Source organism: Brachyhypopomus gauderio, chromosome 20 (assembly GCF_052324685.1).
Source record: "Brachyhypopomus gauderio isolate BG-103 chromosome 20, BGAUD_0.2, whole genome shotgun sequence".
NCBI lineage: Eukaryota > Metazoa > Chordata > Actinopteri > Gymnotiformes > Hypopomidae > Brachyhypopomus > Brachyhypopomus gauderio.
In genome coordinates this window covers 2,155,213-2,180,000 of record NC_135230.1, presented here as the reverse complement: position 1 = coordinate 2,180,000, position 24,788 = coordinate 2,155,213, and the positions used below count along the sequence as shown (strand labels likewise).

Sequence of the window (24,788 nt, the reverse complement as noted above, 5' to 3'; positions counted from 1 at the left end):
AGCTACTCGACAGATACTCCTGTTGTTCTATACTGCTGTTATTTTGAGTGTTCTGCAGTATTGCAATGCTGTGTGGTATAACTGCTTGTCCATATCTGTAAAGTCAGGATTGAAATGTTTGATTAAGATATGTTCAAAAATTGTGGGTCAGCCTCTAGAAAGATTATATGAGACCACTTATCATACCAACACAATGCGGCTGGCTAAAAACATAATTTTTGGTACTAATCATGTTTTGAAGAGTGAATATGTACTTCTCCCATCGGGGCGGCGTTATAGTGTTCCAAGGTTCAATAAGGTTAGACTGAAGAATTCTTTTGTACATCAGTCAATCCTTAATTTAAACAAAGAACTTAATCTATAACTTTAAAAGGTGTTGAAATATGAGTAAATGGTATACGTACTGTACAATGTTTGTGTCCTATGTGTTGCCTATGTGTTAATGGAGCTACTGTGTGTATGCAAGACAAATTTCTGATCTGATCTGATAATAAAGTATTACCATCATCATCATCATCATCATCATCATCATCACACCCATAAGACTCGATGTGAACACACCCATAAGACTCCATGTGAACACACCCATAATACTCAATGTGAACACACCCATAAGACTTCATGTGAACACACCCATAAGGGTCCATGTGAACACACCCATAAGGGTCCATGTGAACACACCCATAAGACTTCATGTGAACACACCCATAAGGGTCCATGTGAACACACCCATAAGACTTCATGTGAACACACCCATAAGACTCCATGTGAACACACCCATAAGACTTCATGTGAACACACCCATAAGGGTCCATGTGAACACACCCATAAGACTCCATGTGAACACACCCATAAGACTTCATGTGAACACACCCATAAGGGTCCATGTGAACACACCCATAAGGGTCCATGTGAACACACCCATAAGACTCCATGTGAACACACCCATAAGACTTCATGTGAACACACCCATAAGGGTCCATGTGAACACACCCATAAGGGTCCATGTGATCACAACCCATAAGACTTCATGTGAACACACCCATAAGACTTCATGTGAACACACCCATAAGGGTCCATGTGAACACACCCATAAGGGTCCATGTGAACACACCCATAAGACTAAATGTGAACATCCCCATAAGACTCCATGTGAACACACCCATAAGGGTCCATGTGAACACGCCCATAAGGGTCCATGTGAACACGCCCATAAGGGTCCATGTGAACACGCCCATAAGGGTCCATGTGAACACACCCATAAGGGTCCATGTGAACACACCCATAAGGGTCCATGTCAACATCCCAGTAAGTTTCATTATGTCTCACGGAGATGAAAACTCTTGTCTGTGTTTTGACAGGAGACTCAATATTACAAGCTAATGCTAATGCCAATGCTAGTTTAGCAAGATGCCTGAAGCACAACAATGTAATTCCAGATTTCAGTCAAAATCAGCACTGTCTATGTTTACATTTAAATGTCTAATTTTACATTTAAATTCACATCAAAAATAAGGAGAAAATGTACAGGTCAAATATGTGTAGCGTTACAACTTTTAGGGAATCCCCTCCCAATTCTCCTGTTTGACTTGTCTCCATAGCAGCAGAAAAAAGTGTTGCTGTGTTTGGTATTAATAACTAAACTCTGCTGTCCAGTAAAAGCACAAACCAAGTAAAACATTTTCCTGCTTTTCACTGAAAATCAAATATCACGGGAAATACTAGTTCACAGTCTATGACAAGATTTTCACATGTATTTGTTAGAGATCTATATGTAACCTAACATACAGCATCTCAGTGTTTTCAACATCATGTCCTCAGTAATGCTGACCTGGTTTAATTTGTTAAGAATGATCCTCTCAAAGCTGGGGTCCACAACTTTCTGAGTGATGGCTGCTGGATTGTTCTTCAACACAGTTAAACTGAGACACAAATCAAACTGTGTTGAATCGTAACCAACAGGGAATGATGGATCTGCAATGTTTGCTTCTGTAATTTCACCTGCAGTACATCCTGTGAGACACAGAGAGAAAAGATGAATTACATTATTCTATACTGGATAAATGATGCTACCAAATGACCTTTACTAAACTGGTAAGGACATTTACATATAGCTGGACACAACATAGCCTTGTAAACCTGTGTTCCTGTGTGTCAGTGTTCAAATGTGTGTTTCTGCTGTGAGGCACTGATACCTGCAGCACGTTTACTCTTGATATTTGTGTTGCTTGCAGTGAATAATCTCTGTAGTGTTGTTATTGGAATGTTCTGTGTCTTCAGGGTAGGGATGAATGACCTCAGAAATGTCATTTTGTCCATCTTCAAGAATGCAGTCACACATACAGAGACACATAATGGATAAATAAATACAGAATGAAATTACAGAACACACCCTTCAAATGACCAGAGTCTCCTTAGCTAAACACCTGACAACAAACCAGGAAATAAACAGACAAAATAACTAAATTACATACAGAACTAAATTTGGTCCAGAAATCCGTGTTCAAGTAGAGGGGCAGGTTGCCTAACTGCTGTAGTGTCTGTAGTTTCCATGTTGAGGGATTTCTGTGGACAGAAGCACAAGGTAAGATCCTATACACTCTACAACTATACATACACACTACACCTTCACACACTCTATACCTATACACACACATTCACCTATGCACACGCTAGAGCTATACACACTACACCTACACACACACTACGGCAACACAAACACTATACCTACACACACACTACACCTATACACACTCTATACCTATACACACACACTACACCTACACACACTCTACACCTATACACACACACTACACCTACACACACACTACACCTACACACACTCTACACCTATACACACCCTACACACTACACACACACTACACCTACACACACTCTACACCTACACAAAGAGAAATGCGTCCGAGCTTTATGTCTTTCTTTTAACCTAAAGAAGGATGCACCCATGAGGACGCACCAATGTGTCCATCTCAGCCTCTGATTTGAACACAAAACCGCTGTCACAACAATACAGCAGACCCAGGCAAGTAGAACAGTTTAAGATGCAGATTATATTTTTTGAGGAGACTTAGAAGTTTTGGGATGGATCAGCAGTGACTGGACTCAAATTTATACCATACTAGATATAAGTCTAAGATATGACATTTCATTTTGGTTTGGTAATCTTTCAACACAGTTAAAGAGTGCGAATTAGGAGGGACTTTTATTTAGAAAATGGCTGTCCGCCTGTAGCTACCGTCAGTCTTCCTGTAGCCAGTATAGGGTCTGGGCAGGCACAAGTGGACTTTTATTTTGATATCTGCCCTTCTGGTTGATCTCTGCTTCACACTATTTATATTTGTGCGTGGTCGAATCAAAGTAGGTCTCTTGGCAGCAAACACAAGCTCCGGTCGGAAAGTTGGCATGCTTATGGTGCAGTGCTATTTTATTAGAAGTTCATTATAGATGTTTAATTCGTGTTTTAAGACAACCAGGATGTGATTGTTGAGCCATTTGGTCTGGTGTGTGTGTGTGTGTGTGTGTGTGTGTGTGAGAGAGAGAAGCCCACGTTGAAGCAGGGAGATTGGGAGCTCCAGGAACCAGCATGAAAATGCTCTGAAGTTCTTTTTGTCCCTTCATTAATCTCTGCCTTAAATAAACATACTTAATGGTGTTAAATTAGATTTGGGAGACCTCAGCCACGGCGTTTAACCCAGGGTTGTTCTAGTGTTTTATCTGGTGCCTTTTAATAAAGTAATATTTGGTTTTATAACTTGGTCGGCCTTCTTGAGATTTGGGTTTGCACCCCCACCAGCATTTTTCACAGTTGGGTTATTTTATTTTTAAGGTGAATTGTTTGATTGTGTAGTTGCTTTATTCTGGTTTTGTATTTATTGTTATTTATTCATTCTCTTTTACTTAGGCTATCTGGTGGTTTGTTACCCTGTCAATTGCCTGAGTGTTGGTATCAGTAAGGATACTGGTTTTTAATTTCTCCAGGCCCAGATAATACTCCTGGGGAAGACTTTGATGGCTCTTATTCTTGCCCATGGTTTCTACTTGGTTTTAATAGTTAATAAATTTGTCAATATATCAGCCTCATAGTTTTCTGTGTGCCTTATTTAGGTAAAATCTGGAGTTGGTTTACTATAGTGTAACCGACTAAGGTAACCAGGGGTCACACTAGTGTTGTTAAAACTGCTTGGAAAGTTACTGGAGGTAGTCAGTGATCACAAAAATGGTTCCATGAATAAAACTACATAGAGGTTAAAGATCACATAACATTTAAAACAAAGCTTTGATTTTCGTTTGCATCTGATCATTTCGATCATATTGGGCAATCTCCATAAAGTTGAATGTCTCTCTATTGCAATATTTAGTTCATTTATATATACTTTTATTTTCATATTTATATTTCTTATGTCATATAGGGATCAATAAAGTTTTTTGGAATCTTGAATTGAATCTCACCCGTAGGGCGTTTTGCCACTGAAGAGCAGTATCTGTATACCCGTGACCTGAGAGGCAGTCAGGTCTCCACAGTTCTTCAGCTTCTCTATGATGAGTGGGTCAGAGTTCTGGATGTAGGAGGAGTCTATTGTGCAGATCATATTACCCAGAATTCCCACCTGAGTCTGACTCAAACTGAAGCCAGAGATACCCTGCATTGATGTAGAACAGGTACAGAACAGGTGTGAACAGGTGTGAACAGACACTGACTGATGGTCCTTGTGTGTATTGTACAGTCATGTGTGATCTTGAACAAAGAACACAGCATGTGTGAAGCTAAAATATTACACATTATAAAAAATAAACATTTTAAAATGTGAGTTGTAAAGTGAGTGTGTCTTGATGTTATAAAACCCTTTATAAACATTTTTGGACTTTCCTGGAACATGGACATTAGGAAATAATTAATTATTCAGTATATTGCAAGATGGCTACAATCTATCATTAAAGTCATTAAAGTGAGGTGTGATGTCATTAAAGTGAGGTGTGATGTCATTAAAGTGAGGTGTGATGTTTACCAGGCAGGTTTGTGCATTCTTGAACAGAGTTTTCTGTATGTTGAGGAAGCTGGAAGGAATAGAGAAATCTGCTGCACCCAGAGCGCTGAAATACGACCTGCAGTCCTGCACATTTGAATAACTACAATACACACACACACACACACACACACATTAGAAATAACACAGATAACATTAATCAAATCCATGTCAATAAACAAGAAAAGCAAACAAGAAAGATAGTGCTATATAAACTAAACAAATTTAACCAAATGTATTTGTACTTCATTGCAAATGGTGCTTCCATCAACTGCCAGTTAGCATTTGTCATGTTAAGGACGTGTTAGTATGTTATCCTCATTAGTACTGAATGTTAACGATGTGTATTTGTGTGTCATTATCATTAATTCTTAATGTTTTAATCACATCTTTTAATCAGACATGTGTGTTTGTTCATTTGCATACATCTGTGTGTGTGTATGTGTGTGTGTGTGTGTGTGTGTGTGTGTGTGTGTGTGTGTGTGTGTGTGTGTGTGTGTGTGTGTGTATGTGTGTTTGTCCATTTGTGTGTGTTACACACTTGTAGTAGAGAAGCATATCAGGATGGACATCACTGAAGGTGAAAGATGTATCTTTCACATAGTTGTACATGCAGGTCAACTACAATAAAGAACACAACAATAATCACACCACTATTTCATCAGCCATCTTCTTTCAGTTATTCTGATATACCATACATACCATATACCATATTTGGTGTTGACACATTTTTATTGCTTAAGCATTATTAATATTTCACTGTTCCTGTTTTTCAGAGTAAGCTAATCACTGTGTGACTCAATCTAATGCACAATCAGTTAATAATAAATAATAATAAAAAGTTAAACTTATATAGCGCCTTTCTAGTACCCAAGAACACTTTACAAATATCCTATGGAGAGAGAAAAAAAAACCCAAATAAAAATTAAATAAATAAATACATTTATTTCATTTTTTAAGGATGGGAGTGATAATTGCTGTCTTAAGGGGCCCTGGGATATGACCAGTAAGAAGAGACCTATAAATGAAGTGTCATATGGGGGTAGTTAAAGCTAGAGGACACTTTTTGAGAAGCAAAGTTGGGGAAGGGTCAAGGAGACAGGTAGAAGCATTTGATTTAGTCATGAGTTTACCAGTATCACCTGGGCAGTCATGGCCTGGCGGTTAGGGAACTGGTCTTGTGACCGGAGGGTCGTGGGGTCGATTCCCAGACCTAAGGCCATGACTGAGGTGCCCTTGAGCAAGGCACCTAACCCCAACTGCTCCCCGGGCACCGGGCTAGGGCTGCCCACCGCTCTGGGCACGTGTGATCCACAGCTCCCTAGTAATCACTAGTGTGTGTGTGTGTTCTAACTGCACATATGGGTTAAAAGTGGAAGACAAATTTCAATTGGGGTGTAAAAACATCACAATTGACAAAAATACGGCACATTTACATTTCATTTTGGTTCAGTGAGAGAGAAGGTAAAGCATCGTGCTCTGGATTTATGTAGCTATCACTCTTAACTATAAGTGGAAGGGAAGATGGAAACTGCTGGTATATTTCATGAATTTTGTTTTTTAAAAATGCCAGAAATTCTTCACACTGTTCTGTGCTGCTAACATGATCAAATGATGGAGGTTTAGTGAGTTTATTAATGGTAGCAAAGAGAACTTTGGGTCTATTACCAGACGTATTAATAGCTGAAGAGATATAGGTGGAGTGAGCGGACTTTAAAGTAGAGCTGTAGATCTGCATGTGGGTTGTGTCTGCTAATTGGAGCTGTAGATCTGCTAATTGGAGCTGTAGATCTGCATGTGGGTTGTGTCTGCTAATTGGAGCTGTAGATCTGCTAATTGGAGCTGTAGATCTGCATGTGGGTTGTGTCTGCTAATTGGAGCTGTAGATCTGCTAATTGGAGCTGTAGATCTGCCTGTGGGTTGTGTCTGCTAATTGGAGCTGTAGATCTGCCTGTGGGTTGTGTATGCTAATTGGTCAACAGAAAGACCAGTTTTTTTGTAACGTCATTCCAGACGTCGGCCAGTGGTTTTCATAACACAGAGTTCTGGGGTAAACCATGGGCAAGAGCGGAGAGCCTTCATAGGAGCAGTTTGATCCATTATTTCAGACAATGTATGATTGTAAACAGACAAAATCTCATCGGGACAGGACAGCAGTGTAGTGGAAGCTAGAGGAGCAGACTGAAGAAGAGTATTAAATGTCACAGGATTGATAACTTTTGTGTTCCAGTATGATACTGTTGATTTACCACAGCGATGAGAAACCATAATGTTAATTGTGGCTTTGATAAGCTTGTGGTTAGAGACACCACCAAACGATCCTGTTATATCAATAACTGACAGACCAGAGGAGCAGATCAAGTCCAACGTGTGACCACGGAGATGGGTAGGAAAGTAGACATGTTGTGTTAGGTTAAAACAGTTCAGCACGGCAGCAAGCTCTGATGTTATTGAGCTATTAGCATCAACATGAATGTTAAAATCTCCTAGCAAAACTAGAGCTGGGATGTTATTGAGCTATTAGCATCAACATGAAGGTTAAAATCCCCTAGCAAAACTAGAGCTGGGCATGTAGAGCTGGCCAGGGTAAGTATCTCACAGAGCTCAGAGAAGAAGTTGGTAGAAGACTTTGGTGGACGATAGATAAGCAAGAACATGACAGAAATTGATCTGATCAGTTTCAGTGCCATAAATAAATAAAAAACTTCCTTGTGATATTCACAGAGACTGATATTAAGTGTACTGTGAAAAACAACAGCAAGCCCACCACCCTTCCCATGAGGTCTAGGTTTAGCTAAATATTTATGGTCAGTAGATGCTAGAATATTTAAATGAAGATAATCGTCTGGTGGCTGCAATGTCTCGGTGAGAAAAAACATACTGAGGTTATTGTCCATCATGAGATCATTTAAAACATCAGCTTTATCTGTGATAGAGCGACAATTCAGTAATACAAGTCCAAGACTATTTTTAGTTGTTGTTTCGTAGCATTTTGACGAAGCCAGAGATGTGATGCAGGGTAGAGTACATAAAAGATCCCGGTTTACACTTCGTAGTCAGCAAGTAGTTGTAGGGCGGCTGTTTCAATTGGTCCAGGAATAGTAGAGTCCGATGAGCGATGAATGATGAGACGAGATCTGGAACCACGGTGGATATAACGGGGACGACGGATGATGCCAAGTAACTGACATAATTTATATGTAGCACTGTCCAGACAGGATGGAATACAGAGGTTTCTGAGTTGCACTGTTGTGTATGTAAGCGCCATACTCCGATTGTAAATCTTAGATGATGGGTAATTATTAAAATATAGTGATCAGACCCTTCAGTGAGAGCTTTAGAGCGAAGCACTCAATATGTTCGTCAGAATAAAGCGCTCAGTAACCTCACAAAGCTACGTTAGCTGGTCCGCTAACCAAACACCAATCAGAACAGCAGGGTAGCTCCGCACAACCATACAGATTGAAAAGCTGGCAGCATAAATCATAAAGGATGAGTGCAAGCTCACCCAGAATGAAGCAGCTGAAGGTGTGGATCAGAGCAGAGAAAGCTCGTATCAAAAGAGGTAAAGCGCAAGCAACACAAAAGCTCACCGACACCAGTTCACTCCGAGTGAAACGTTTGTAATCCAGGATAATGGATATGACATATAGCTTTGGCAAAACAAAATAAATCAGTAACAGACGAGCAAAATATGAAAAATATGCCAAAAGAAAAAATAAATAAATAATCCAGTTAGAAGCGGCAGCACAAGTGTGCACAGCGTGCTGTAACTGGAAGTGATGTTAATCATGAAAGGTCTCTTATACTAACACTCTTACACTCTTACAACTGATAATGTACATAATTACTGATATGAAATGGCATTTCCATTTAATGTAGAATATTAGCTGGTTAAATGTCCGCCTGTATACCTGTGACTCTTGCAGAGGGACCTTGCTCTTGCCTGGTTGTGGTCTACAGGCTTGCACCACCTGTATGACTTTTGGTACAGGGAGAGCCTGAGCTGAGGTGCAGCTAAACCCCTGGAGTACTGCATCTGACAATCTGCAGAAACACACACACACAAACTTCAAATATTTTGCTTTTATAATCACATACAAAAATTATATTACATATAGCAACATTTATTGGACACATGGAACTATTTGTGTTTGTGTACATGTTTCATGTTCACACAGGTTATGTGTGTGTGTGTATGTGTGTGTGTGTGTATATACTGTGCAGCAGAGTGTGTTATTTAACTCACTCTTCTACATTTTTACTGACACTGACCACATCAGAGAAAAGCACAAGAGCCTAGAAAAAGCAAAACAATAATGACGCATTTATGTATTAATGTATTTTCCATACACATACATACATTTCATACACATAACAGCAGACTCCTTAAAAGAAATGAAAACGGTATGTATTATCTTACCTGTTCCTGATTCCAATTCTTTGGGTTCACAACTGAAATGTTAACAGTGTCCAGTGATGCCAGTATCACACGTGGGATGTATGTTGCTAATGCGTTTGGAACGTTCACCACTGCCTGAGGCTCATTTATAGAGACAATCTAGAAGAAAGTGTATTAGCATATCACCTTTTCTAGAATAACAAAATACTTTAAGTTGTTTTTTTTTTATATTTTGTACAGTGCTTTAAATCCTATATTTATAGCTAATGGCAGATTATTATTGTGAATGTGTGTGTCTCATCTGAAGTACCTTCCGAACATACGTCTCCTGCAGAATCACTGGTGCTGTCAGAATGTTGTTAATGAATGTTGGATTCTGGGATACAATCTGAAGCTGAGAGGATGGAATACTGGACATGGTTGCTGTGGAAACACCTCCAATGAGCGTGCCCAGAGTCACCAAGGAGGAGGCACTGTTGATCTGTCAAAACACCATCCAATCAGAACACAGATCAACAAAGTACAATAGGTCATCCTTCAGAATGAAGAAGTTGAGTGAGCTACAGTCAAATACCTACAGAGACTGAGGTAAGTCCTGAGATGTCACCTGAATGTGAAGGACACCATCTGGGCTATCAACACTACCAGTCAACATATATCCTGCTAGCATAAAATGTTGGCCAAATGACACTGACATAAACACAAGGAAACCCACCACAATGCACAGAGGGTTCCATCCCAAGTCCAGCACTCAGAGACTGTACAATAAGTGGAAGGAGGGGGTCTGAGGACTAGTGAGCATCTGAGCTACTACTCAGAACAAATCCTACCAATGGACTGAAAGAAGGCACTTAGACACTAGTCATAGCAGCCCAGGAACAAACTCTGAACACAACGTCAATACAGACGGGGATCTACAGCACAAGGCAGGACCCCAGGCACAATCTCTGCCCTTGAGACAATCAAGCATATCACAGCAGGATGCTATATAGCAGGAGTATATATGAAAAACCACATCATATATCATATATGAAATATATGGAACACCATCTGGGCCGAGCATGGACTGGAAGTCCCAAAGTCAAAGTGTGGCACTCCCTGCTAAACTGGGACATCATCAAACATCAAACATCTCCATCCAGAGAAGTGCAGATCTAGGAACAGCTAAGAGTGAAGGAAAAAGACTACCCATAGGAGGGCAAGTGGAGGAGTCTTAGGTTGAACATTAACACAAAAGAGTTTTGGTTGTGGGCATTGTTCTGGAATTAATTACAGGCACTACTGTAGTGTGTAGAGTGTCTCACATAGTTTACACTTACCTGATACCCTGAATTAGTGACCCTCTGAATGATGTCGTTGACCTGACCTTGATTCCAGCCTGTGACTGTACTGAGAGTGGATATAGAACTGTTAATGACGCTTGGGTTCGCGGCCAGTATCTGACCCTCGGTCAGGCCGATGTTCTGTGTGCCAAGTGACTGGATAGTGTCTGTGGTTAACGTGGAGTTAAAATTTGCTACCAGCGCTGTTGTGACCTGTGAAGAGAGAATTATGGGTAACTGACAAGACTGTTCACACAAATCAAAGGGTAGTGAGAGGTTGCATGTTTGATTACCTCTAAACTAATTGTTGCATGTTTGATTACCTCTAAACTAATTTTTGCATGATTGATTACCTCTAAACTAATTGTTGTATGTTTGATTACCTCTAAACTAATTGTTGCATGTTTGATTACCTCTAAACTAATTGTAGTGCAGCTGTTGTTGAGGACTTTCAGGATGGTTTTACTTTCTGATTCTGGACGATTCACAAATGCAGAAGCAGGTGTCGCACACAGGAGATTGGCTGGCAAGCTGCAGACACACACCCCACACAGAGCCACACAGCCATGCAGAGATAAGACAGATGCACATATAGAACAGTTTTCTCTTTTTCTTTTAACATCTGAAGCAGGACAACTACAGGGCTCCAGTAGAGGGATTGTAACAGGGAGGTGACATGGGAGAACTTTGGGTTCCTGATAACAAGTATGACATGCAGCTGCATTCTGGATGTGTTGTGCAGGTCTAATGACACAGTGGGGAAGGTCGACTAGGACCAAACTGCAGTCATCCAGTCTCAGGATGACAAGGCACTGAATAAACACCAACATGCTCACTGCCAACATATACAACATTGACTTTCTGCACAAACTGCAACATATACAATTAAAATTCATGAAGGCATTTGTGAAACATTCTGGTAAGCAGCTTGGTTCCATCAAATTTACTTTTATCAATGCAATTATGTTAAATTATGGAATTCCCTGTAAACTATAATCACAATTTTTGATTTGCTGACAAAAAGTATTGACATTTATATTATATACAAATAATTTTTTCTATTTAAATTATAACCAAGGCTTAAATCCTTTTAATTACCTAAGCTTAATTACCTAGCTAGCTTGCTACATTTAAAGAGCTAATTATATTAATTATTCTACTAATTACTAATTCAGTCCCATTCTATGTAATGAGATACTGTACCAGGTACCATATAATGACTCTTACCAGGTCATGTTTAGTCTATATTGTGGAAGCGTTTTGAAACATATTTATCATTTAAATGACCTGTGATAAAATCTCTTACTTTTCACTTGGCAGTCACTGCTTATATCACTGGTTAGCTTAATGCTCTTCAAATGTAGCTAGCTGGGTATCTAGACACTTTTTAGCTCCATTTAAAGAACTTTACTACTTAAGTCCTGTTCAACGTAATACAATACTGTATTACACAAATCTTTTTTCTGGCTCAAAAACTACAGTCCCTGCTTAAAATAATTACAGAAACATTTCAGTTGTGTTGTGGCCCACTGCCATTGTGTTGTGACTGGATTTCAGCGTTTCTGAATTTACAGCGCATTTCCGATATGTAGTGTATGTGTTGTGATTTTGATTAATTTGCTTTGTCTATTTGGAGTGCGATTTTCTTTTGCAGCATGATGGGTTTTCTCAGCCACCGTAGATGTGGGCTTTACTGATCATAAGCTTATTGAATGTCAATTCAGTTTGTCAGCTTCTAAAAGTCTTTATTTCCATAAGCTTCGCCCCACTGCCTCCCCTCTCCACACCTCATTTCATTTTCTCACATTGTAACTATTGTATCCAACACACTCAATCGTTTTGCTCCTCTTAAGACATATCCCTGCTATACATGCTTCACCATGGTTTACTCCCGAGCTCAGGTTTATGAAGGCTGAAGTTAGGTGTCTTGACCATCTTCATGAAATGACTGGACTTTCTGTTATTCTCATCCTCTTTAATGAGCAGGTCAAGTTTAAACACTGGCTGATCTTCCCACTACTCCAGCATCATTAGTGATAGCAGACTCAGGCCTGTAAGCCTTCAGCCTTGTTCAGTACCATAGCTATGCTGCTCCAACCAAGATCCCTATTTCCCTTCACAATAAAATTTACCTTTATCAGCTTTTTCCACTCTCACTACCTCATCTGCATCTCACGCTTCTCTTTTAAATACAAATCAGTGTCTCTCTCCTTTTTCTTTAGTTGATCCTTCTGCTGTGACTGATATCCTTACTAAATCCTCTTCTTCCTCCTGCTTACTGGACCTGCTGCCTCTCATTTCTGCTCCAATTTCACAACTGATGAATCTGTTTTTCTTCTGGCACTGTTTACTCTCCTCTAAATCCTGCTGTTGTCACACCTAGTCTGGAGAACCCCGGACCCTTCTGTGTTATCTAACTTTAGACCCATCTCAGATCTCTTCACCACTGCTATACTGTCTCCTCTTCATCACTTCACAACTGTTCTACTGTCTCCTATTCATCTTTTCACCACTGTTCTACCATCTCCTCTTCATCTTTTCACCACTGCTCTACTTTGAAATCTCAACTCCAATCTTTCTTTATTGTTTCTTACTTTTCCTTAGTCTTTTTTATGTAGAGCATCCTTGGGTTTGTGAAACAATCTACATAAATATAGCATATTATTATTATTATTATATATAAATATTATAAACAAAATTAAACATTCTAAACATGACTGTGTCATGCCTCTCATTTTGATATAAAAAGTCTTTTATAGATATTTTTTATTTTTGTATTCCAATATCACACATTATAAACATTCTAAAATTATTGTTTTTTATTGCTAATGTGTGTAGTGTATAATCTGAAGGAACTGAAGATTCCGGGTGTATAACTGTGCTGTAGTGTATAATATATCATTTATGTTGTATGTAGTGCACAATGTGTGTAGTGTATAACCTGAGAGGGTCGAATTTAGGATTCGTTGCAAATAGCCGTGCCATGTAATGTGCAGTAACGTTGGCTGCAATTCCTGGAGTGCTGAACAACTGAAGGTTGTCTGGATTCACTGCAAACACACTGATCTACAAAACACAAACACATGCATTTAGCTATGAGAACAATGTCCATCCATTCATGCATCCATCCATTTATATTAGCCCAAGCGAAGAGGCCCAGTTCAGCATGCTTCAAACCCCTCACCAGGGAGGTTCACGGGAGGGGGGGGGCATCTGGCCCACATGCCAGAAACACCTCAACTGGCTCCTCTACATGGAGGAGCAATGGCTCTCTCTTGGATGAGGAAACATCTCACCCTATTTCTAAGGTAGGTAGCTAATGAAGAATTGCCTTTGCTTACAACTTTTTCATCTTCATGACTGGTTGTCAGACACAACCATTGATGGGGATTCTATGTCACCTGACTGTGTGTGTGTGTGTGTGTATGTATGTATGTGTGTATGTGTGTGTGTGTGTGTATGTGAGTGTGTGTATGTGTGTGTGTATGTGAATGTGTGTGTGTATGTGTGTGTATGTGTGTATGTGTATGTGTGTGTGTGTGTATGTATGTGTATATGTGTGTGTGTGTGTATGTGTGTGTCTGTGAGTGTGTGTGTGTGTATGTGTGTGTATGTGTGTGTGTATGTGTGTATGTGTGTGTGTATGTGTGTGTGTGTGTGTGTGTGTCTTACCTGGCTGTCTGACACAAATGTCTGAAGGTCACTAAGAGACATGAAGGTGATGAAAGGTCCGATGTTGTTGGTGAACCAGGCGGTGGAGTTCAGGTTGGGATCTGAGGAGTTATAACAGCGAGGAGTGCCACCTACAACACACACACACACACACACACACAATATAAGTACTGTTTCTAAAACATGAACATAAAACAATAAACAGAAAGTGAATTGTAACCATTCTTACTGCTGTTGGTCAGATAAGCCTTTATAGACTTGTACACATCAGCTGAGGTGAAATCAGTGTTGGAGAAATTATAGTTGTTCCCCAGGACTGACACTCTATACACACACAAAGACACACACACACACACACACACGTGTGTGTAAAAGTTGATGAGACGATGAGAGTTTAGGTCTAGTGGTGGGTCAATACATTAAGCAGTTTATGCTATATCAAATAAAAACGTACAGTTTCCTGTATGACAGACAGGAGGCGCTGTTGAGTTGATCAGGTCTGATCAGCTGATAGCTGAGGTAGGGCAGGTAGTGAGCCAGATAGACATTAAACCACTGATTTACATCAACCTGAGATGATACACTGAGAGCAAAAGGCCACACACACACCAACGTCTGTCTGGCGAGAACTGGAGACTGAACTGGATGCTGCAGAGAGAGAAACAGAGAGTAAAAGAGAGAGAAAGTTAGGAATAGAAAGAAAAAAAATTTAAAGTTTGAAAATTTAAACATGGATTACTGCACTAAACAATGATGAGATGATGAAAAATCAGGAATGAGGAACAAGCTTGAGACACATGGAGTAGAAAGTTAGACACAGACCATCTGCAGGTACAGGATGGCTTGGCTGTAGTTTCTGAGGAGTGTGCACAGGTCTGACCCATTCTTAATGGTGTTGGAACTTGACAGCTACAAATAGAAGAGATGGTTTCTGAGATGTCAGAAGTAACATTTGTGGGGGGAAACATTGCTGAAAGAAGATGTTGGGGATGAGTATATTGGAGGAAGAAGAATGTGTTGACATTGGTGTTTGTAGATAAACTAGCAATGGTGCTTGTTATTGGTTTTTCCTAAAAGATGTAGAAATATTCGTTTTTTCTTTTTACTAACGTGTACAGTCTGGCTGTTTTATGTATTGTGGATGTGGATTTCCCATTTATCTGTCTTAACAGAAGCTCTGGTTGTGGTAGGAAAGGTAGTAGAAAGTTAAGTGGTGCTAATGGTAGAAATTTTCTAAAGTAGTAATTGTGTGTAGTGGTGGTACTAACCGTAGATGTAGAACTGATGGCATGGGTGATTGTCATTGTTTTGATGGTCTCAGTGGTTGTAGCAATAGAGGTTGTTGATGGGGTGGATGTAGTGGTATGAGTAGTGCTGGTAGTGGTAGTAGCAGTAGAGGTTGTTGATGGGGTAGTGGTAGTGGTAGGAGTAGTGCTGATAGAAATAGAGAAAGTTGTTGATGGGGTGGATGTAGTGGTAGGAGTAGTGCTGCTAGTGGTAGTAGCAGTAGAGGTTGTTGATAGTGTGGAGGTAGTGCTAGGAGTAGTGCTGGTAGTGGTGGTAGCAGTAGACGATGTCAAAGTTGTTTTGATTTTGCTGGAAATGGGAGGAGCAGTAGATGATGATGGGGTGGTGGTAGAGGTAGGAATAGTGGTGGTAGTGGTAGTAGCAGTGGAGGTTGTTGGTGGGGTGGTGGTAGTGATAGGAGTAGTGCTGTGAGTGTTAGTTGCTGTAGAGGTTGTTGATGGGGTGGTGGTAATGGTAGGAGTAGTGCTTGGAGTGGTGGTATCAGTAGAGGTTGTTGATGGGGTGGTGGTAGTGGTTGGAGTAGTGCTTGGAGTGGAAGTAGCAGTAGAGGTTTTTGATGGTGTGGTGGTAGTGATAGGAGTAGTGCTGCTAGTGGTAGTAGCAGTAGACAATGTCAAAGGTGTTTTAATTTTGCTGGAAATGGGAGGAGCAGTAGATGATGATGTGGTGGTGGTAGTTGTTGGAGTAGTGCTGGTAGTGGTAGATGCTTCAGAAGTTGTTGATGGGGTGGTAGTAGTGAAAGGAGTTGTTCTGGTAGTGGTAGTAGACGTAGGGGTTGTTGATGGTGTGGTAGTTGTTGGAGTCTTGCTTGTTGAGGTACTAGCAGTAGAGGTTGTTGATGGGGAGGTGGTAGTGGTAGGAGTTGTGCTGGTAGTGGTAGTTGCTTCAGAGGTTGTTGATGGGGTGGTAGTAGTGGTTGGAGGAGTGCTGGTAGTGGTAGTAGAAGTAGCGGTTGTTGATGGTATGGTGGTAGTTGTTGGAGTCTTACTTGTTGAGGTAATAGCAGTAGAGGTGGTTGATGGGGTGGTGGTAGTGAAAGGAGTAGTGCTAGTACTCGTAGTAGCAGCAGAGGATGTAAATGGGGTCAAGGTAGTGGTAGGAGTAGTACTGGTAGTGGTAGTTTCTTCAGAGGTTGTTGATGGGGTGGCAGTAGGGTGCAGAGTAGTGCTTGTAGTGGTAGTAGCAATAGAGGTTGTTGAAGGGGAAGTGGTAGTTGTTGGAGTGTTGCTTGTAGAGGTACTAGCAGTAGGTGTTGTTGATGGGGTGGTGGTAGTGGTAGGAGTAGTGCTGATATTGGTAGTTGCTTCAGTTGTTGTTGATAGGGTGGAGGTAGTGGTTGGAGTAGTGCTTGCAGTGGTAGTAGTAGTAGAGGTTGTTGATGGGGTGGTGGTAGATGTAGGAGTAGTGCTGGTAGTGGTAGTTGCTTCAGAGGTTGTTGATGGGGTGGAGGTAGTGGTAGGAGTTGTGCTGGTAGTGGTAGTAGCAGTAGAGGTGGTTGATGGGGTGGTGGTAGTGATAGGAGTAGTGCTGGAAGCGGTAGTTGATTCAGAGTTTGTTGATGGGGTGGTGGTAGTTGTTGGATTAGTGCTGGAACTGGTAGTAGCAGCAGAGGTTGTTGATGGGGTGGTGGTAGTGGAAGGAGTAGTGCTGGTAGTGGCAGTTGCTTCAGAATTTGTTGATGGGGTGGTGGTAGTTGTTGGATTAGTGCTGGAATTGGTAGTAGCAGCAGAGCTTGTTGATGGGGTGGTTGTAGTGGAAGGAGTAGTGCTGGTAGTGGCAGTTGCTTCAGAATTTGTTGATGGGGTGGTGGTAGTTGTTGGATTAGTGCTGGAATTGGTAGTAGCAGCAGAGGTTGTTGATGGGGTGGTTGTAGTGGAAGGAGTATTGCTGGTAGTGGTAATTGCTTCAGAGGTTGATGATGTGGTGGTGGGGGTTGTGGTTGGAATAGTGCTGGTAGTGGTAGTTGCTTCAGAATTTGTTGATGGGGTGGTGGTAGTGGTTGGAGTATTGCTGGTAGTGGTAGTTGCTTCAGAGGTTGTTGATGGGGAGGTGGTAGTTGTTGCAGAAGTGCTGGAAGTAGTAGTAGCAGCAGAGGTTGTTGATGGGGAGGTCGTAGTTGTAGGAGTAGTGCTGGTAGTGGTAGTAGCAGCTGAGGTTGTTGATGGGGTGGTGGAAGGGTTAGGAGTTGTGCTGGTAGTGGTAGTTGAAATAGAGGATGTGGATAGGGAGGTGGTAGTTGTTGCAGAAGTGCTGGAAGTAGTAGTAGCAGCAGAGGTTGTTGATGGGGAGGTCGTAGTTGTAGGAGTAGTGCTGGTAGTGGTAGTAGCAGCAGAAGTTGTTGATGGGGTGGTAGTGGTAGCAGTAGTGCTAGTACTCGTAGTAGCAGCAGAGGATGTAGATGGGGTGGTGGTAGTGGTAGAAGTAGTGCTGGTAGTGGTAGTAGCAGTAGCGGTTGCTGATGGTTTGGTGGTAGTGGTAGGAGTAGTGCTGGAATTGGTGGTAACAGTAGATGTTGTTGATGGTTTGGTGGTAGTGGAAGGAGTAGTGCTGGTAGTGGTGGTAGCAGAAGACGATGGCAAAGATGTTTTGATTTTGCTGGAAATGGGAGGAGCAGTAGATGATGATGGGGTGGTGGTAGAGGTAGGAATAGTGCTGATAGTGGTAGCAGCAGTAGAGATTATTGATGCAGTGGTGGTAATGGTAGGAGTAGTGCTGGTAGAGGTAGTAGCTGTAGAGGTTGTTGATGGGGTGGTGGTAGTTGTTGCAGTAGTGCTGGAAGTGGTAGTAGCAGCGGAGGTTGTTGGTGGGTTGGTGGTTGTGGTTGGAATAGTGCTAGTAGTGGTAGTTGCTTCAGAAGTTGTTGATGGGTTGGTGGTAGTGGTTGGAGTAGTGCTCGTAGCAGTAGTTGCTGCAGAAGTTGTTGATGGGTTGGTGGTAGTGGTTGGAGTAGTGCTAGTAGTGGTCGTAGCAGTAAGGGTTGTTGATGGGGTGGTGGTACTTGTTGGAGTGTTGCTTGTAGTGGTAATAGCAGTAGAGGTGGTTGATGGGGTGGAGGTAGTGGTAGGAGTAGTGCTGCTAGTGGTAGTTGCTTCAGAGGTTGTTGATGGGGTGGTGGTAGTGGTAGCAGTAGTACTGGTAGTAGTAGCAGCAGAGGATGTAGATTGGCTTGTGGTATTGGTTGGAGTATTGCTGGTAGTGGTAGTAGCAGTAAAGGTTGTTGATGGGGTGGTGGTAGTGGGAGCAGTAGTACTGGTAGTTGTAGTAGCAGCAGAGGATGTAGATTGGCTTATGGTATTGGATGGAGTATTGCTGGTAGTGGTAGTAGCAGTAAAGGTTGTTGATGGGGTGGTGGTAGTGGGAGCAGTAGAACTGGTAGTTGTAGTAGCAGCAGAGGATGTAGATTGGCTTGTGGTATTGATTGGAGTATTGCTGGTAGTGGTAGTAGCAGTAAAGGTTGTTGATGGGGTGGTGGTAGTGGGAGCAGTAGAACTGGTAGTAGTAGCAGCAGAGGATGTAGATTGGCTTGTGGTATTGGTTGGAGTATTGCTGGTAGTGGTAGTAGTAGCAGAGGTTGTTGATGGGGTTGTCGTAGTTGTAGGAGTCATTCTGGTAGTGGTAGTAGCAGCAGAGGTTGTTGATGGGGTGGTGGAAGGGTTAGGAGTTGTGCTGGTAGTGGTAGTTGCAATAGAGGTTGTGGATAGGGAGGTGGTAGTTGTTGCAGAAGTGCTGGAAGTAGTAGTAACAGCAGAGGTTGTTGATGGGGAGGTCGTAGTTGTAGGAGTAGGGCTGGTAGTGGTAGTAGCAGTAGAGGTTGTTGTTGGGCGGGTGGTAGTGGTAGCAGTAGTGCTAGTACTCGTAATAGCAGTAGCGTTTGCTGATGCTTTGGTGGTAGTGGTAGGAGTAGTGCTGGAATTGGAGGTAACAGTAGAGGTTGTTGATGGTTTGGTGGTAGTGGAAGTAGTAGTGCTGGTAGCAGTAGATGATGTCAAAGGTGTTTTGATTTTGCTGGAAATGGGAGGAGCAGTAGATGATGTTGGGGTGATGGTAGAGGTAGGAATAGTGCTGATAGTGATAGTAGCAGTAGAGATTATTGATGCAGTGGTGGTAATGGTAGGAGTAGTGCTGGTAGAGGTAGTAGCTGTAGAGGTTGTTGATGGGGTGGTGGTAGTTGTTGCAGTAGTGCTGGAAGTGGTAGTAGCAGCAGAGGTTGTTGGTGGGGTGGTGGTACTTGTTGGAGTGTTGCTTGTAGTGGTAATAGCAGTAGAGGTGGTTGATGGGGTGGAGGTAGTGGTAGGAGTAGTGCTGGTAGTGGTAGTTGCTTCAGAGGTTGTTGATGGGGTGGTGGTACTGGTAGGAGTAGTGCTGGTAGTGGTAGTAGCAGCAGAGGATGTAGCTGGGGTGGTGGTAGTGGTAGCAGTATTACTGGTAGTGGTAGTAGCAGCAAAGGATGTAGATTGGCTTGTGGTATTGGTTGGAGTATTGCTGGTAGTGGTAGTAGCAGTAAAGGTTGTTGATGGGGTGGTGGTAGTGGGAGCAGTAGTACTGGTAGTGGTAGTAGCAGCAGAGGATGTAGATTGGCTTGTGGTATTGGTTGGAGTATTGCTGGTAGTGGTAGTAGCAGTAAAGGTTGTTGATGGGGTGGTGGTAGTGGGAGCAGTAGAACTGGTAGTTGTAGGAGCAGCAGATGATGTAGATTGGCTTGTGGTATTAGTTGGAGTATTGCTGGTAGTGGTAGTAGTAGCAGAGGTTGTTGATGGGGTTGTCGTAGTTGTAGGAGTCATTCTGGTAGTGGTAGTAGCAGCAGAGGTTGTTGATGGGGTGGTGGAAGGGTTAGGAGTTGTGCTGGTAGTGGTAGTTGCAATAGAGGTTGTGGATAGGGAGGTGGTAGTTGTTGCAGAAGTGCTGGAAGTAGTAGTAGCAGCAGAGGTTGTTGATGGGGAGGTCGTAGTTGTAGGAGTAGTGCTGGTAGTGGTAGTAGCAGCAGAAGTTGTTGATGGGTTGGTAGTGGTTGGAGTAGTGCTAGTAGTGGTAGTAGCAGTAGAGGTTGTTGTTGGGCTGGTGGTAGTGGTAGCAGTAGTGCTAGTACTCGTAGTAGCAGCAGAGGATGTAGATGGGGTGGTGGTAGTGGAAGGAGTAGTGCTGGTAGTGGTAGTTCCTTCAGAGGTTGTTGATGGGGTGGTGGAAGTGGCTGGAGTAGTGCTAGTAGTGGTAGTAGCAGTATAGGTTGTTGATGGAGTGGTGGTAGTGGTAGGAGTAGTGCTAGCAGTTGTAGTAGCAGCAGAGGATGTAGATGGGGTGGTGATAGACGCTGGAGTAGTGCTGGAAGTGGTAGTAGCTGCAGAGGATGTAGATGGGCTGGAGGTAGTGGAAGGAGTTGTGCTGGTAGTGGTAGTTGCTTCAGAGGTGGTTGATGGGGTCGTGGTAGTGGCTGGAGTAGTGCTAGTACTGGTAGTAGCAGTAGAGGTTGTTGATGGGGTGGTGGTAGTGGTAGGAGTAGTGCTGGTAGTGGTAGTTGCTTCAGAGGTTGTTGATGGGGTGGTTGTAGTTGTTTGAGTGGTGCTGGTAGTGGTAGTAGCATTAGGGGTTGTTGATGGCTTGGTGGTAGTGGTAGGAGTAGAGCTCATAGTGGTAGAAGCAGGCAAGATTGGTGATGGGGTGGTGGTAGTGGCTGGAGTAGTGCTAGTAGTGGTAGTAGCAGTAGAAGCTGTTGATGGGGAGGTGGTAGTTGTTGAAGTGGTGCTTGTAGTGGTAGTTGCTTCAGAGGTTGTTGATGGGCTGGTGGTAGTGGCTGGAGTAGTGCTAGTAGTGGTAGTAGCAGTAGAGGTTGTTGATGGGGTGGTGGTAGTGGTAGGAGTAGTGCTAGCAGTGGTAGTAGCAGCAGAGGTTGTTGATGGAGTGGTGGTAGTGTTAGGAGTAGTGCTGGTAGTGGTAGTTCCTTCAGAGGTTGTTGATGGGGTGGTGGTTGTGGCTGGAGTAGTGCTAGTAGTGGTAGTAGCAGTATAGGTTGTTGATGGAGTGGTGGTAGTGGTAGGAGTAGTGCTAGCAGTTGTAGTAGCAGCAGAGGATGTAGATGTGGTGGTAGTGGAAGGAGTAGTGCTGGTAGTGGTAGTTGCTTCAGAGGTTGTTGATGGGGTGGTGGTAGTTGCTGGAGTAGTGCTAGTAGTCGTAGTAGCAGCAGAGGATGTGGATGGGCTGGAGGTAGTGGTAGCAGTAGTGCTAGCAGTGTTAGTAGCAGCAGAGTATGTAGATGGGGTGGTGGTAGTGGAAAGAGTAGTGCTGGTAGTGGTAGTAGCAGTGGAGGTTGTTGATGTGGAGGTGGTAGTTGTTGGAGTGGTGCTTATAGTGGTAGTTGCTTCAGAGGTTGTTGTTGGGGTGGTGGTAGACGCTGGAGTAGTGCTGGTAGTGGTACTAGCAGTAGAGGTTGTTGATGGGGTGGTGGTAGTGGTAGGAGTAGTGCTGGTAGTGGTAGTTGTTTCAGAGGTTGTTGATGGGGTGGTGGTAGATGCTGGAATAGTGCTGGTAGTGGTAGTAGCTGCAGAGGATGTAGATGGGCTAGAGGTAGTGGTAGGAGTAGTGCTGGTAGTGGTAGTTGCTTCAGAGGTTGTTGATGGGGTGGTTGTAGTTGTTTGAGTGGTGCTCGTAGTGGTAGTAGCATTAGGGGTTGTTGATGGCTTGGTGGTAGTGGTAGGAGTAGATCTCATAGTGGTAGAAGCAGGCAAGATTGGTGATGGGGTGGTGGTAGTGGCAGGAGTGGTGCTAGTAGTGGTAGTAGCAGTGTAGGTTGTTGATGGAGTGGTGGTAGTGGTAGGAGTAGTGCTAGCAGTTGTAGTAGCAGCAGAGGATGTAGATGGGGTGGTGGTAGTGGAAGGAGTAGTGCTGGTAGTGGTAGTTCCTTCAGAGGTTGTTGATGGGGTGGTGGAAGTTGCTGGAGTAGTGCTAGTAGTGGTAGTAGCTGTATAGGTTGTTGATGGAGTGGTGGTAGTGGTAGGAGTAATGCTAGCAGTTGTAGTAGCAGCAGAGGATGTAGATGGGGTGGTGGTAGTGGAAGGAGTAGTGCTGGTAGTGGTAGTTGCTTCAGAGGTTGTTGATGAGGTGGTGGTAGTTGCTGGAGTAGTGCTAGTAGTGGTAGTAGGAGCAGAGGATGTGGATGGGCTGGAGGTAGTGGTAGCGGTAGTGCTAGCAGTGGTAGTAGCAGCAGAGTATGTAGATGGGGTGGTGGTAGTGGAAGGAGTAGTGCTGGTAGTGGTAGTAGCAGTAGAGGTTGTTGATGGGGTGGTGGTAGTGGTAGGTGTAGGGCTGGTAGTGGTAGTTGCTTCAGAGGTTGTTGTTGGGGTGGTGGTAGACGCTGGAGTAGTGCTGGTAGTGGTACTAGCAGTAGAGGTTGTTGATGGGGTGGTGGTAGTGGTAGGAGTAGTGCTGGTAGTGGTAGTTGTTTCAGAGGTTGTTGATGGGGTGGTGGTAGTGGCTGGGGTAGTGCTAGTACTGGTAGTAGCAGTAGAGGTTGTTGATGGGGTGGTGGTAGTGGTTGGAGTAGTGCTGGTAGTGGTAGTTGTTTCAGAGGTTGTTGATGGGGTGGTGGTAGACGCTGGAGTAGTGCTGGTAGTGGTAGTAGCTGCAGAGGATGTAGATGGGCTGGAGGTAGTGGAAGGAGTTGTGCTGGTAGTGGTAGTTGCTTCAGAGGTGGTTGATGGGGTGGTGGTAGTGGTTGGAGTAGTGCTAGTAGTGGTAGTAGCAGTAGAGGCTGTTGATGGGGAGGTGGTAGTTGTTGGAGTGGAGCTTGTAGTGGTAGTTGCTTCAGAGGTTGTTGATGGGCTGGTGGTAGTGGCTGGAGTAGTGCTAGTACTGGTAGTAGCAGTAGAGGTTGTTGATGGGGTTGTGGTAGTGGTAGGAGTAGTGCTGGTAGTGGTAGTTGCTTCAGAGGTTGTTGATGGGGTGGTTGTAGTTGTTTGAGTGGTGCTCGTAGTGGTAGTAGCATTAGGGGTTTTTGATGGCTTGGTGGTAGTGGTAGGAGTAGATCTCATAGTGGTAGAAGCAGGCAAGATTGGTGATGGGGTGGTGGTAGTGGCAGGAGTGGTGCTAGTAGTGGTAGTAGCAGTATAGGTTGTTGATGGAGTGGTGGTAGTGGTAGGAGTAGTGCTAGCAGATGTAGTAGCAGCAGAGGATGTAGATGGGGTGGTGGTAGTGGAAGGAGTAGTGCTGGTAGTGGTAGTTCCTTCAGAGGTTGTTGATGGGGTGGTGGAAGTGGCTGGAGTAGTGCTAGTAGTGGTAGTAGCAGTATAGGTTGTTGATGGAGTGGTGGTAGTGGTAGGAGTAGTGCTAGCAGTTGTAGTAGCAGCAGAGGATGTAGATGGGGTGGTGGTAGACGCTGGAGTAGTGCTGGAAGTGGTAGTAGCTGCAGAGGATGTAGATGGGCTGGAGGTAGTGGAAGGAGTTGTGCTGGTAGTGGTAGTTGCTTCAGAGGTGGTTGATGGGGTCGTGGTAGTGGCTGGAGTAGTGCTAGTACTGGTAGTAGCAGTAGAGGTTGTTGATGGGGTGGTGGTAGTGGTAGGAGTAGTGCTGGTAGTGGTAGTTGCTTCGGAGGTTGTTGATGGGGTGGTTGTAGTTGTTTGAGTGGTGCTGGTAGTGGTAGTAGCATTAGGGGTTGTTGATGGCTTGGTGGTAGTGGTAGGAGTAGAGCTCATAGTGGTAGAAGCAGGCAAGATTGGTGATGGGGTGGTGGTAGTGGCTGGGGTAGTGCTAGTACTGGTAGTAGCAGTAGAGGTTGTTGATGGGGTGGTGGTAGTGGTTGGAGTAGTGCTGGTAGTGGTAGTTGTTTCAGAGGTTGTTGATGGGGTGGTGGTAGACGCTGGAGTAGTGCTGGTAGTGGTAGTAGCTGCAGAGGATGTAGATGGGCTGGAGGTAGTGGAAGGAGTTGTGCTGGTAGTGGTAGTTGCTTCAGAGGTGGTTGATGGGGTGGTGGTAGTGGTTGGAGTAGTGCTAGTAGTGGTAGTAGCAGTAGAGGCTGTTGATGGGGAGGTGGTAGTTGTTGGAGTGGAGCTT

General features: G+C 43.3%; 1 protein-coding gene across 1 annotated transcript in view; it reads right to left on the bottom strand.

Moving 5' to 3' along the window:
- Window positions 1–20,607, bottom strand: part of LOC143484526 (uncharacterized) — a 27,874-nt gene extending 7,267 nt beyond the window's left edge. The window contains exons 1-18 of the mRNA XM_076983302.1: window positions 15,710–20,607; window positions 15,264–15,350; window positions 14,896–15,089; window positions 14,671–14,765; window positions 14,442–14,572; window positions 13,711–13,835; window positions 11,183–11,300; window positions 10,767–10,982; window positions 9,758–9,928; window positions 9,469–9,606; window positions 9,295–9,344; window positions 8,960–9,092; window positions 5,587–5,666; window positions 5,028–5,148; window positions 4,471–4,661; window positions 2,475–2,565; window positions 2,196–2,319; window positions 1,832–2,013 (exon numbers count right to left, since the gene is read on the bottom strand). Coding sequence (XP_076839417.1) covers window positions 1,832–2,013; window positions 2,196–2,319; window positions 2,475–2,565; window positions 4,471–4,661; window positions 5,028–5,148; window positions 5,587–5,666; window positions 8,960–9,092; window positions 9,295–9,344; window positions 9,469–9,606; window positions 9,758–9,928; window positions 10,767–10,982; window positions 11,183–11,300; window positions 13,711–13,835; window positions 14,442–14,572; window positions 14,671–14,765; window positions 14,896–15,089; window positions 15,264–15,350; window positions 15,710–20,530 — 7,068 coding nt within the window. The 5' untranslated portion in view covers window positions 20,531–20,607. The remainder of the gene's footprint in view (window positions 1–1,831; window positions 2,014–2,195; window positions 2,320–2,474; window positions 2,566–4,470; window positions 4,662–5,027; window positions 5,149–5,586; window positions 5,667–8,959; window positions 9,093–9,294; window positions 9,345–9,468; window positions 9,607–9,757; window positions 9,929–10,766; window positions 10,983–11,182; window positions 11,301–13,710; window positions 13,836–14,441; window positions 14,573–14,670; window positions 14,766–14,895; window positions 15,090–15,263; window positions 15,351–15,709) is intronic.
- Window positions 20,608–24,788: the final 4,181 nt, after the last annotated feature.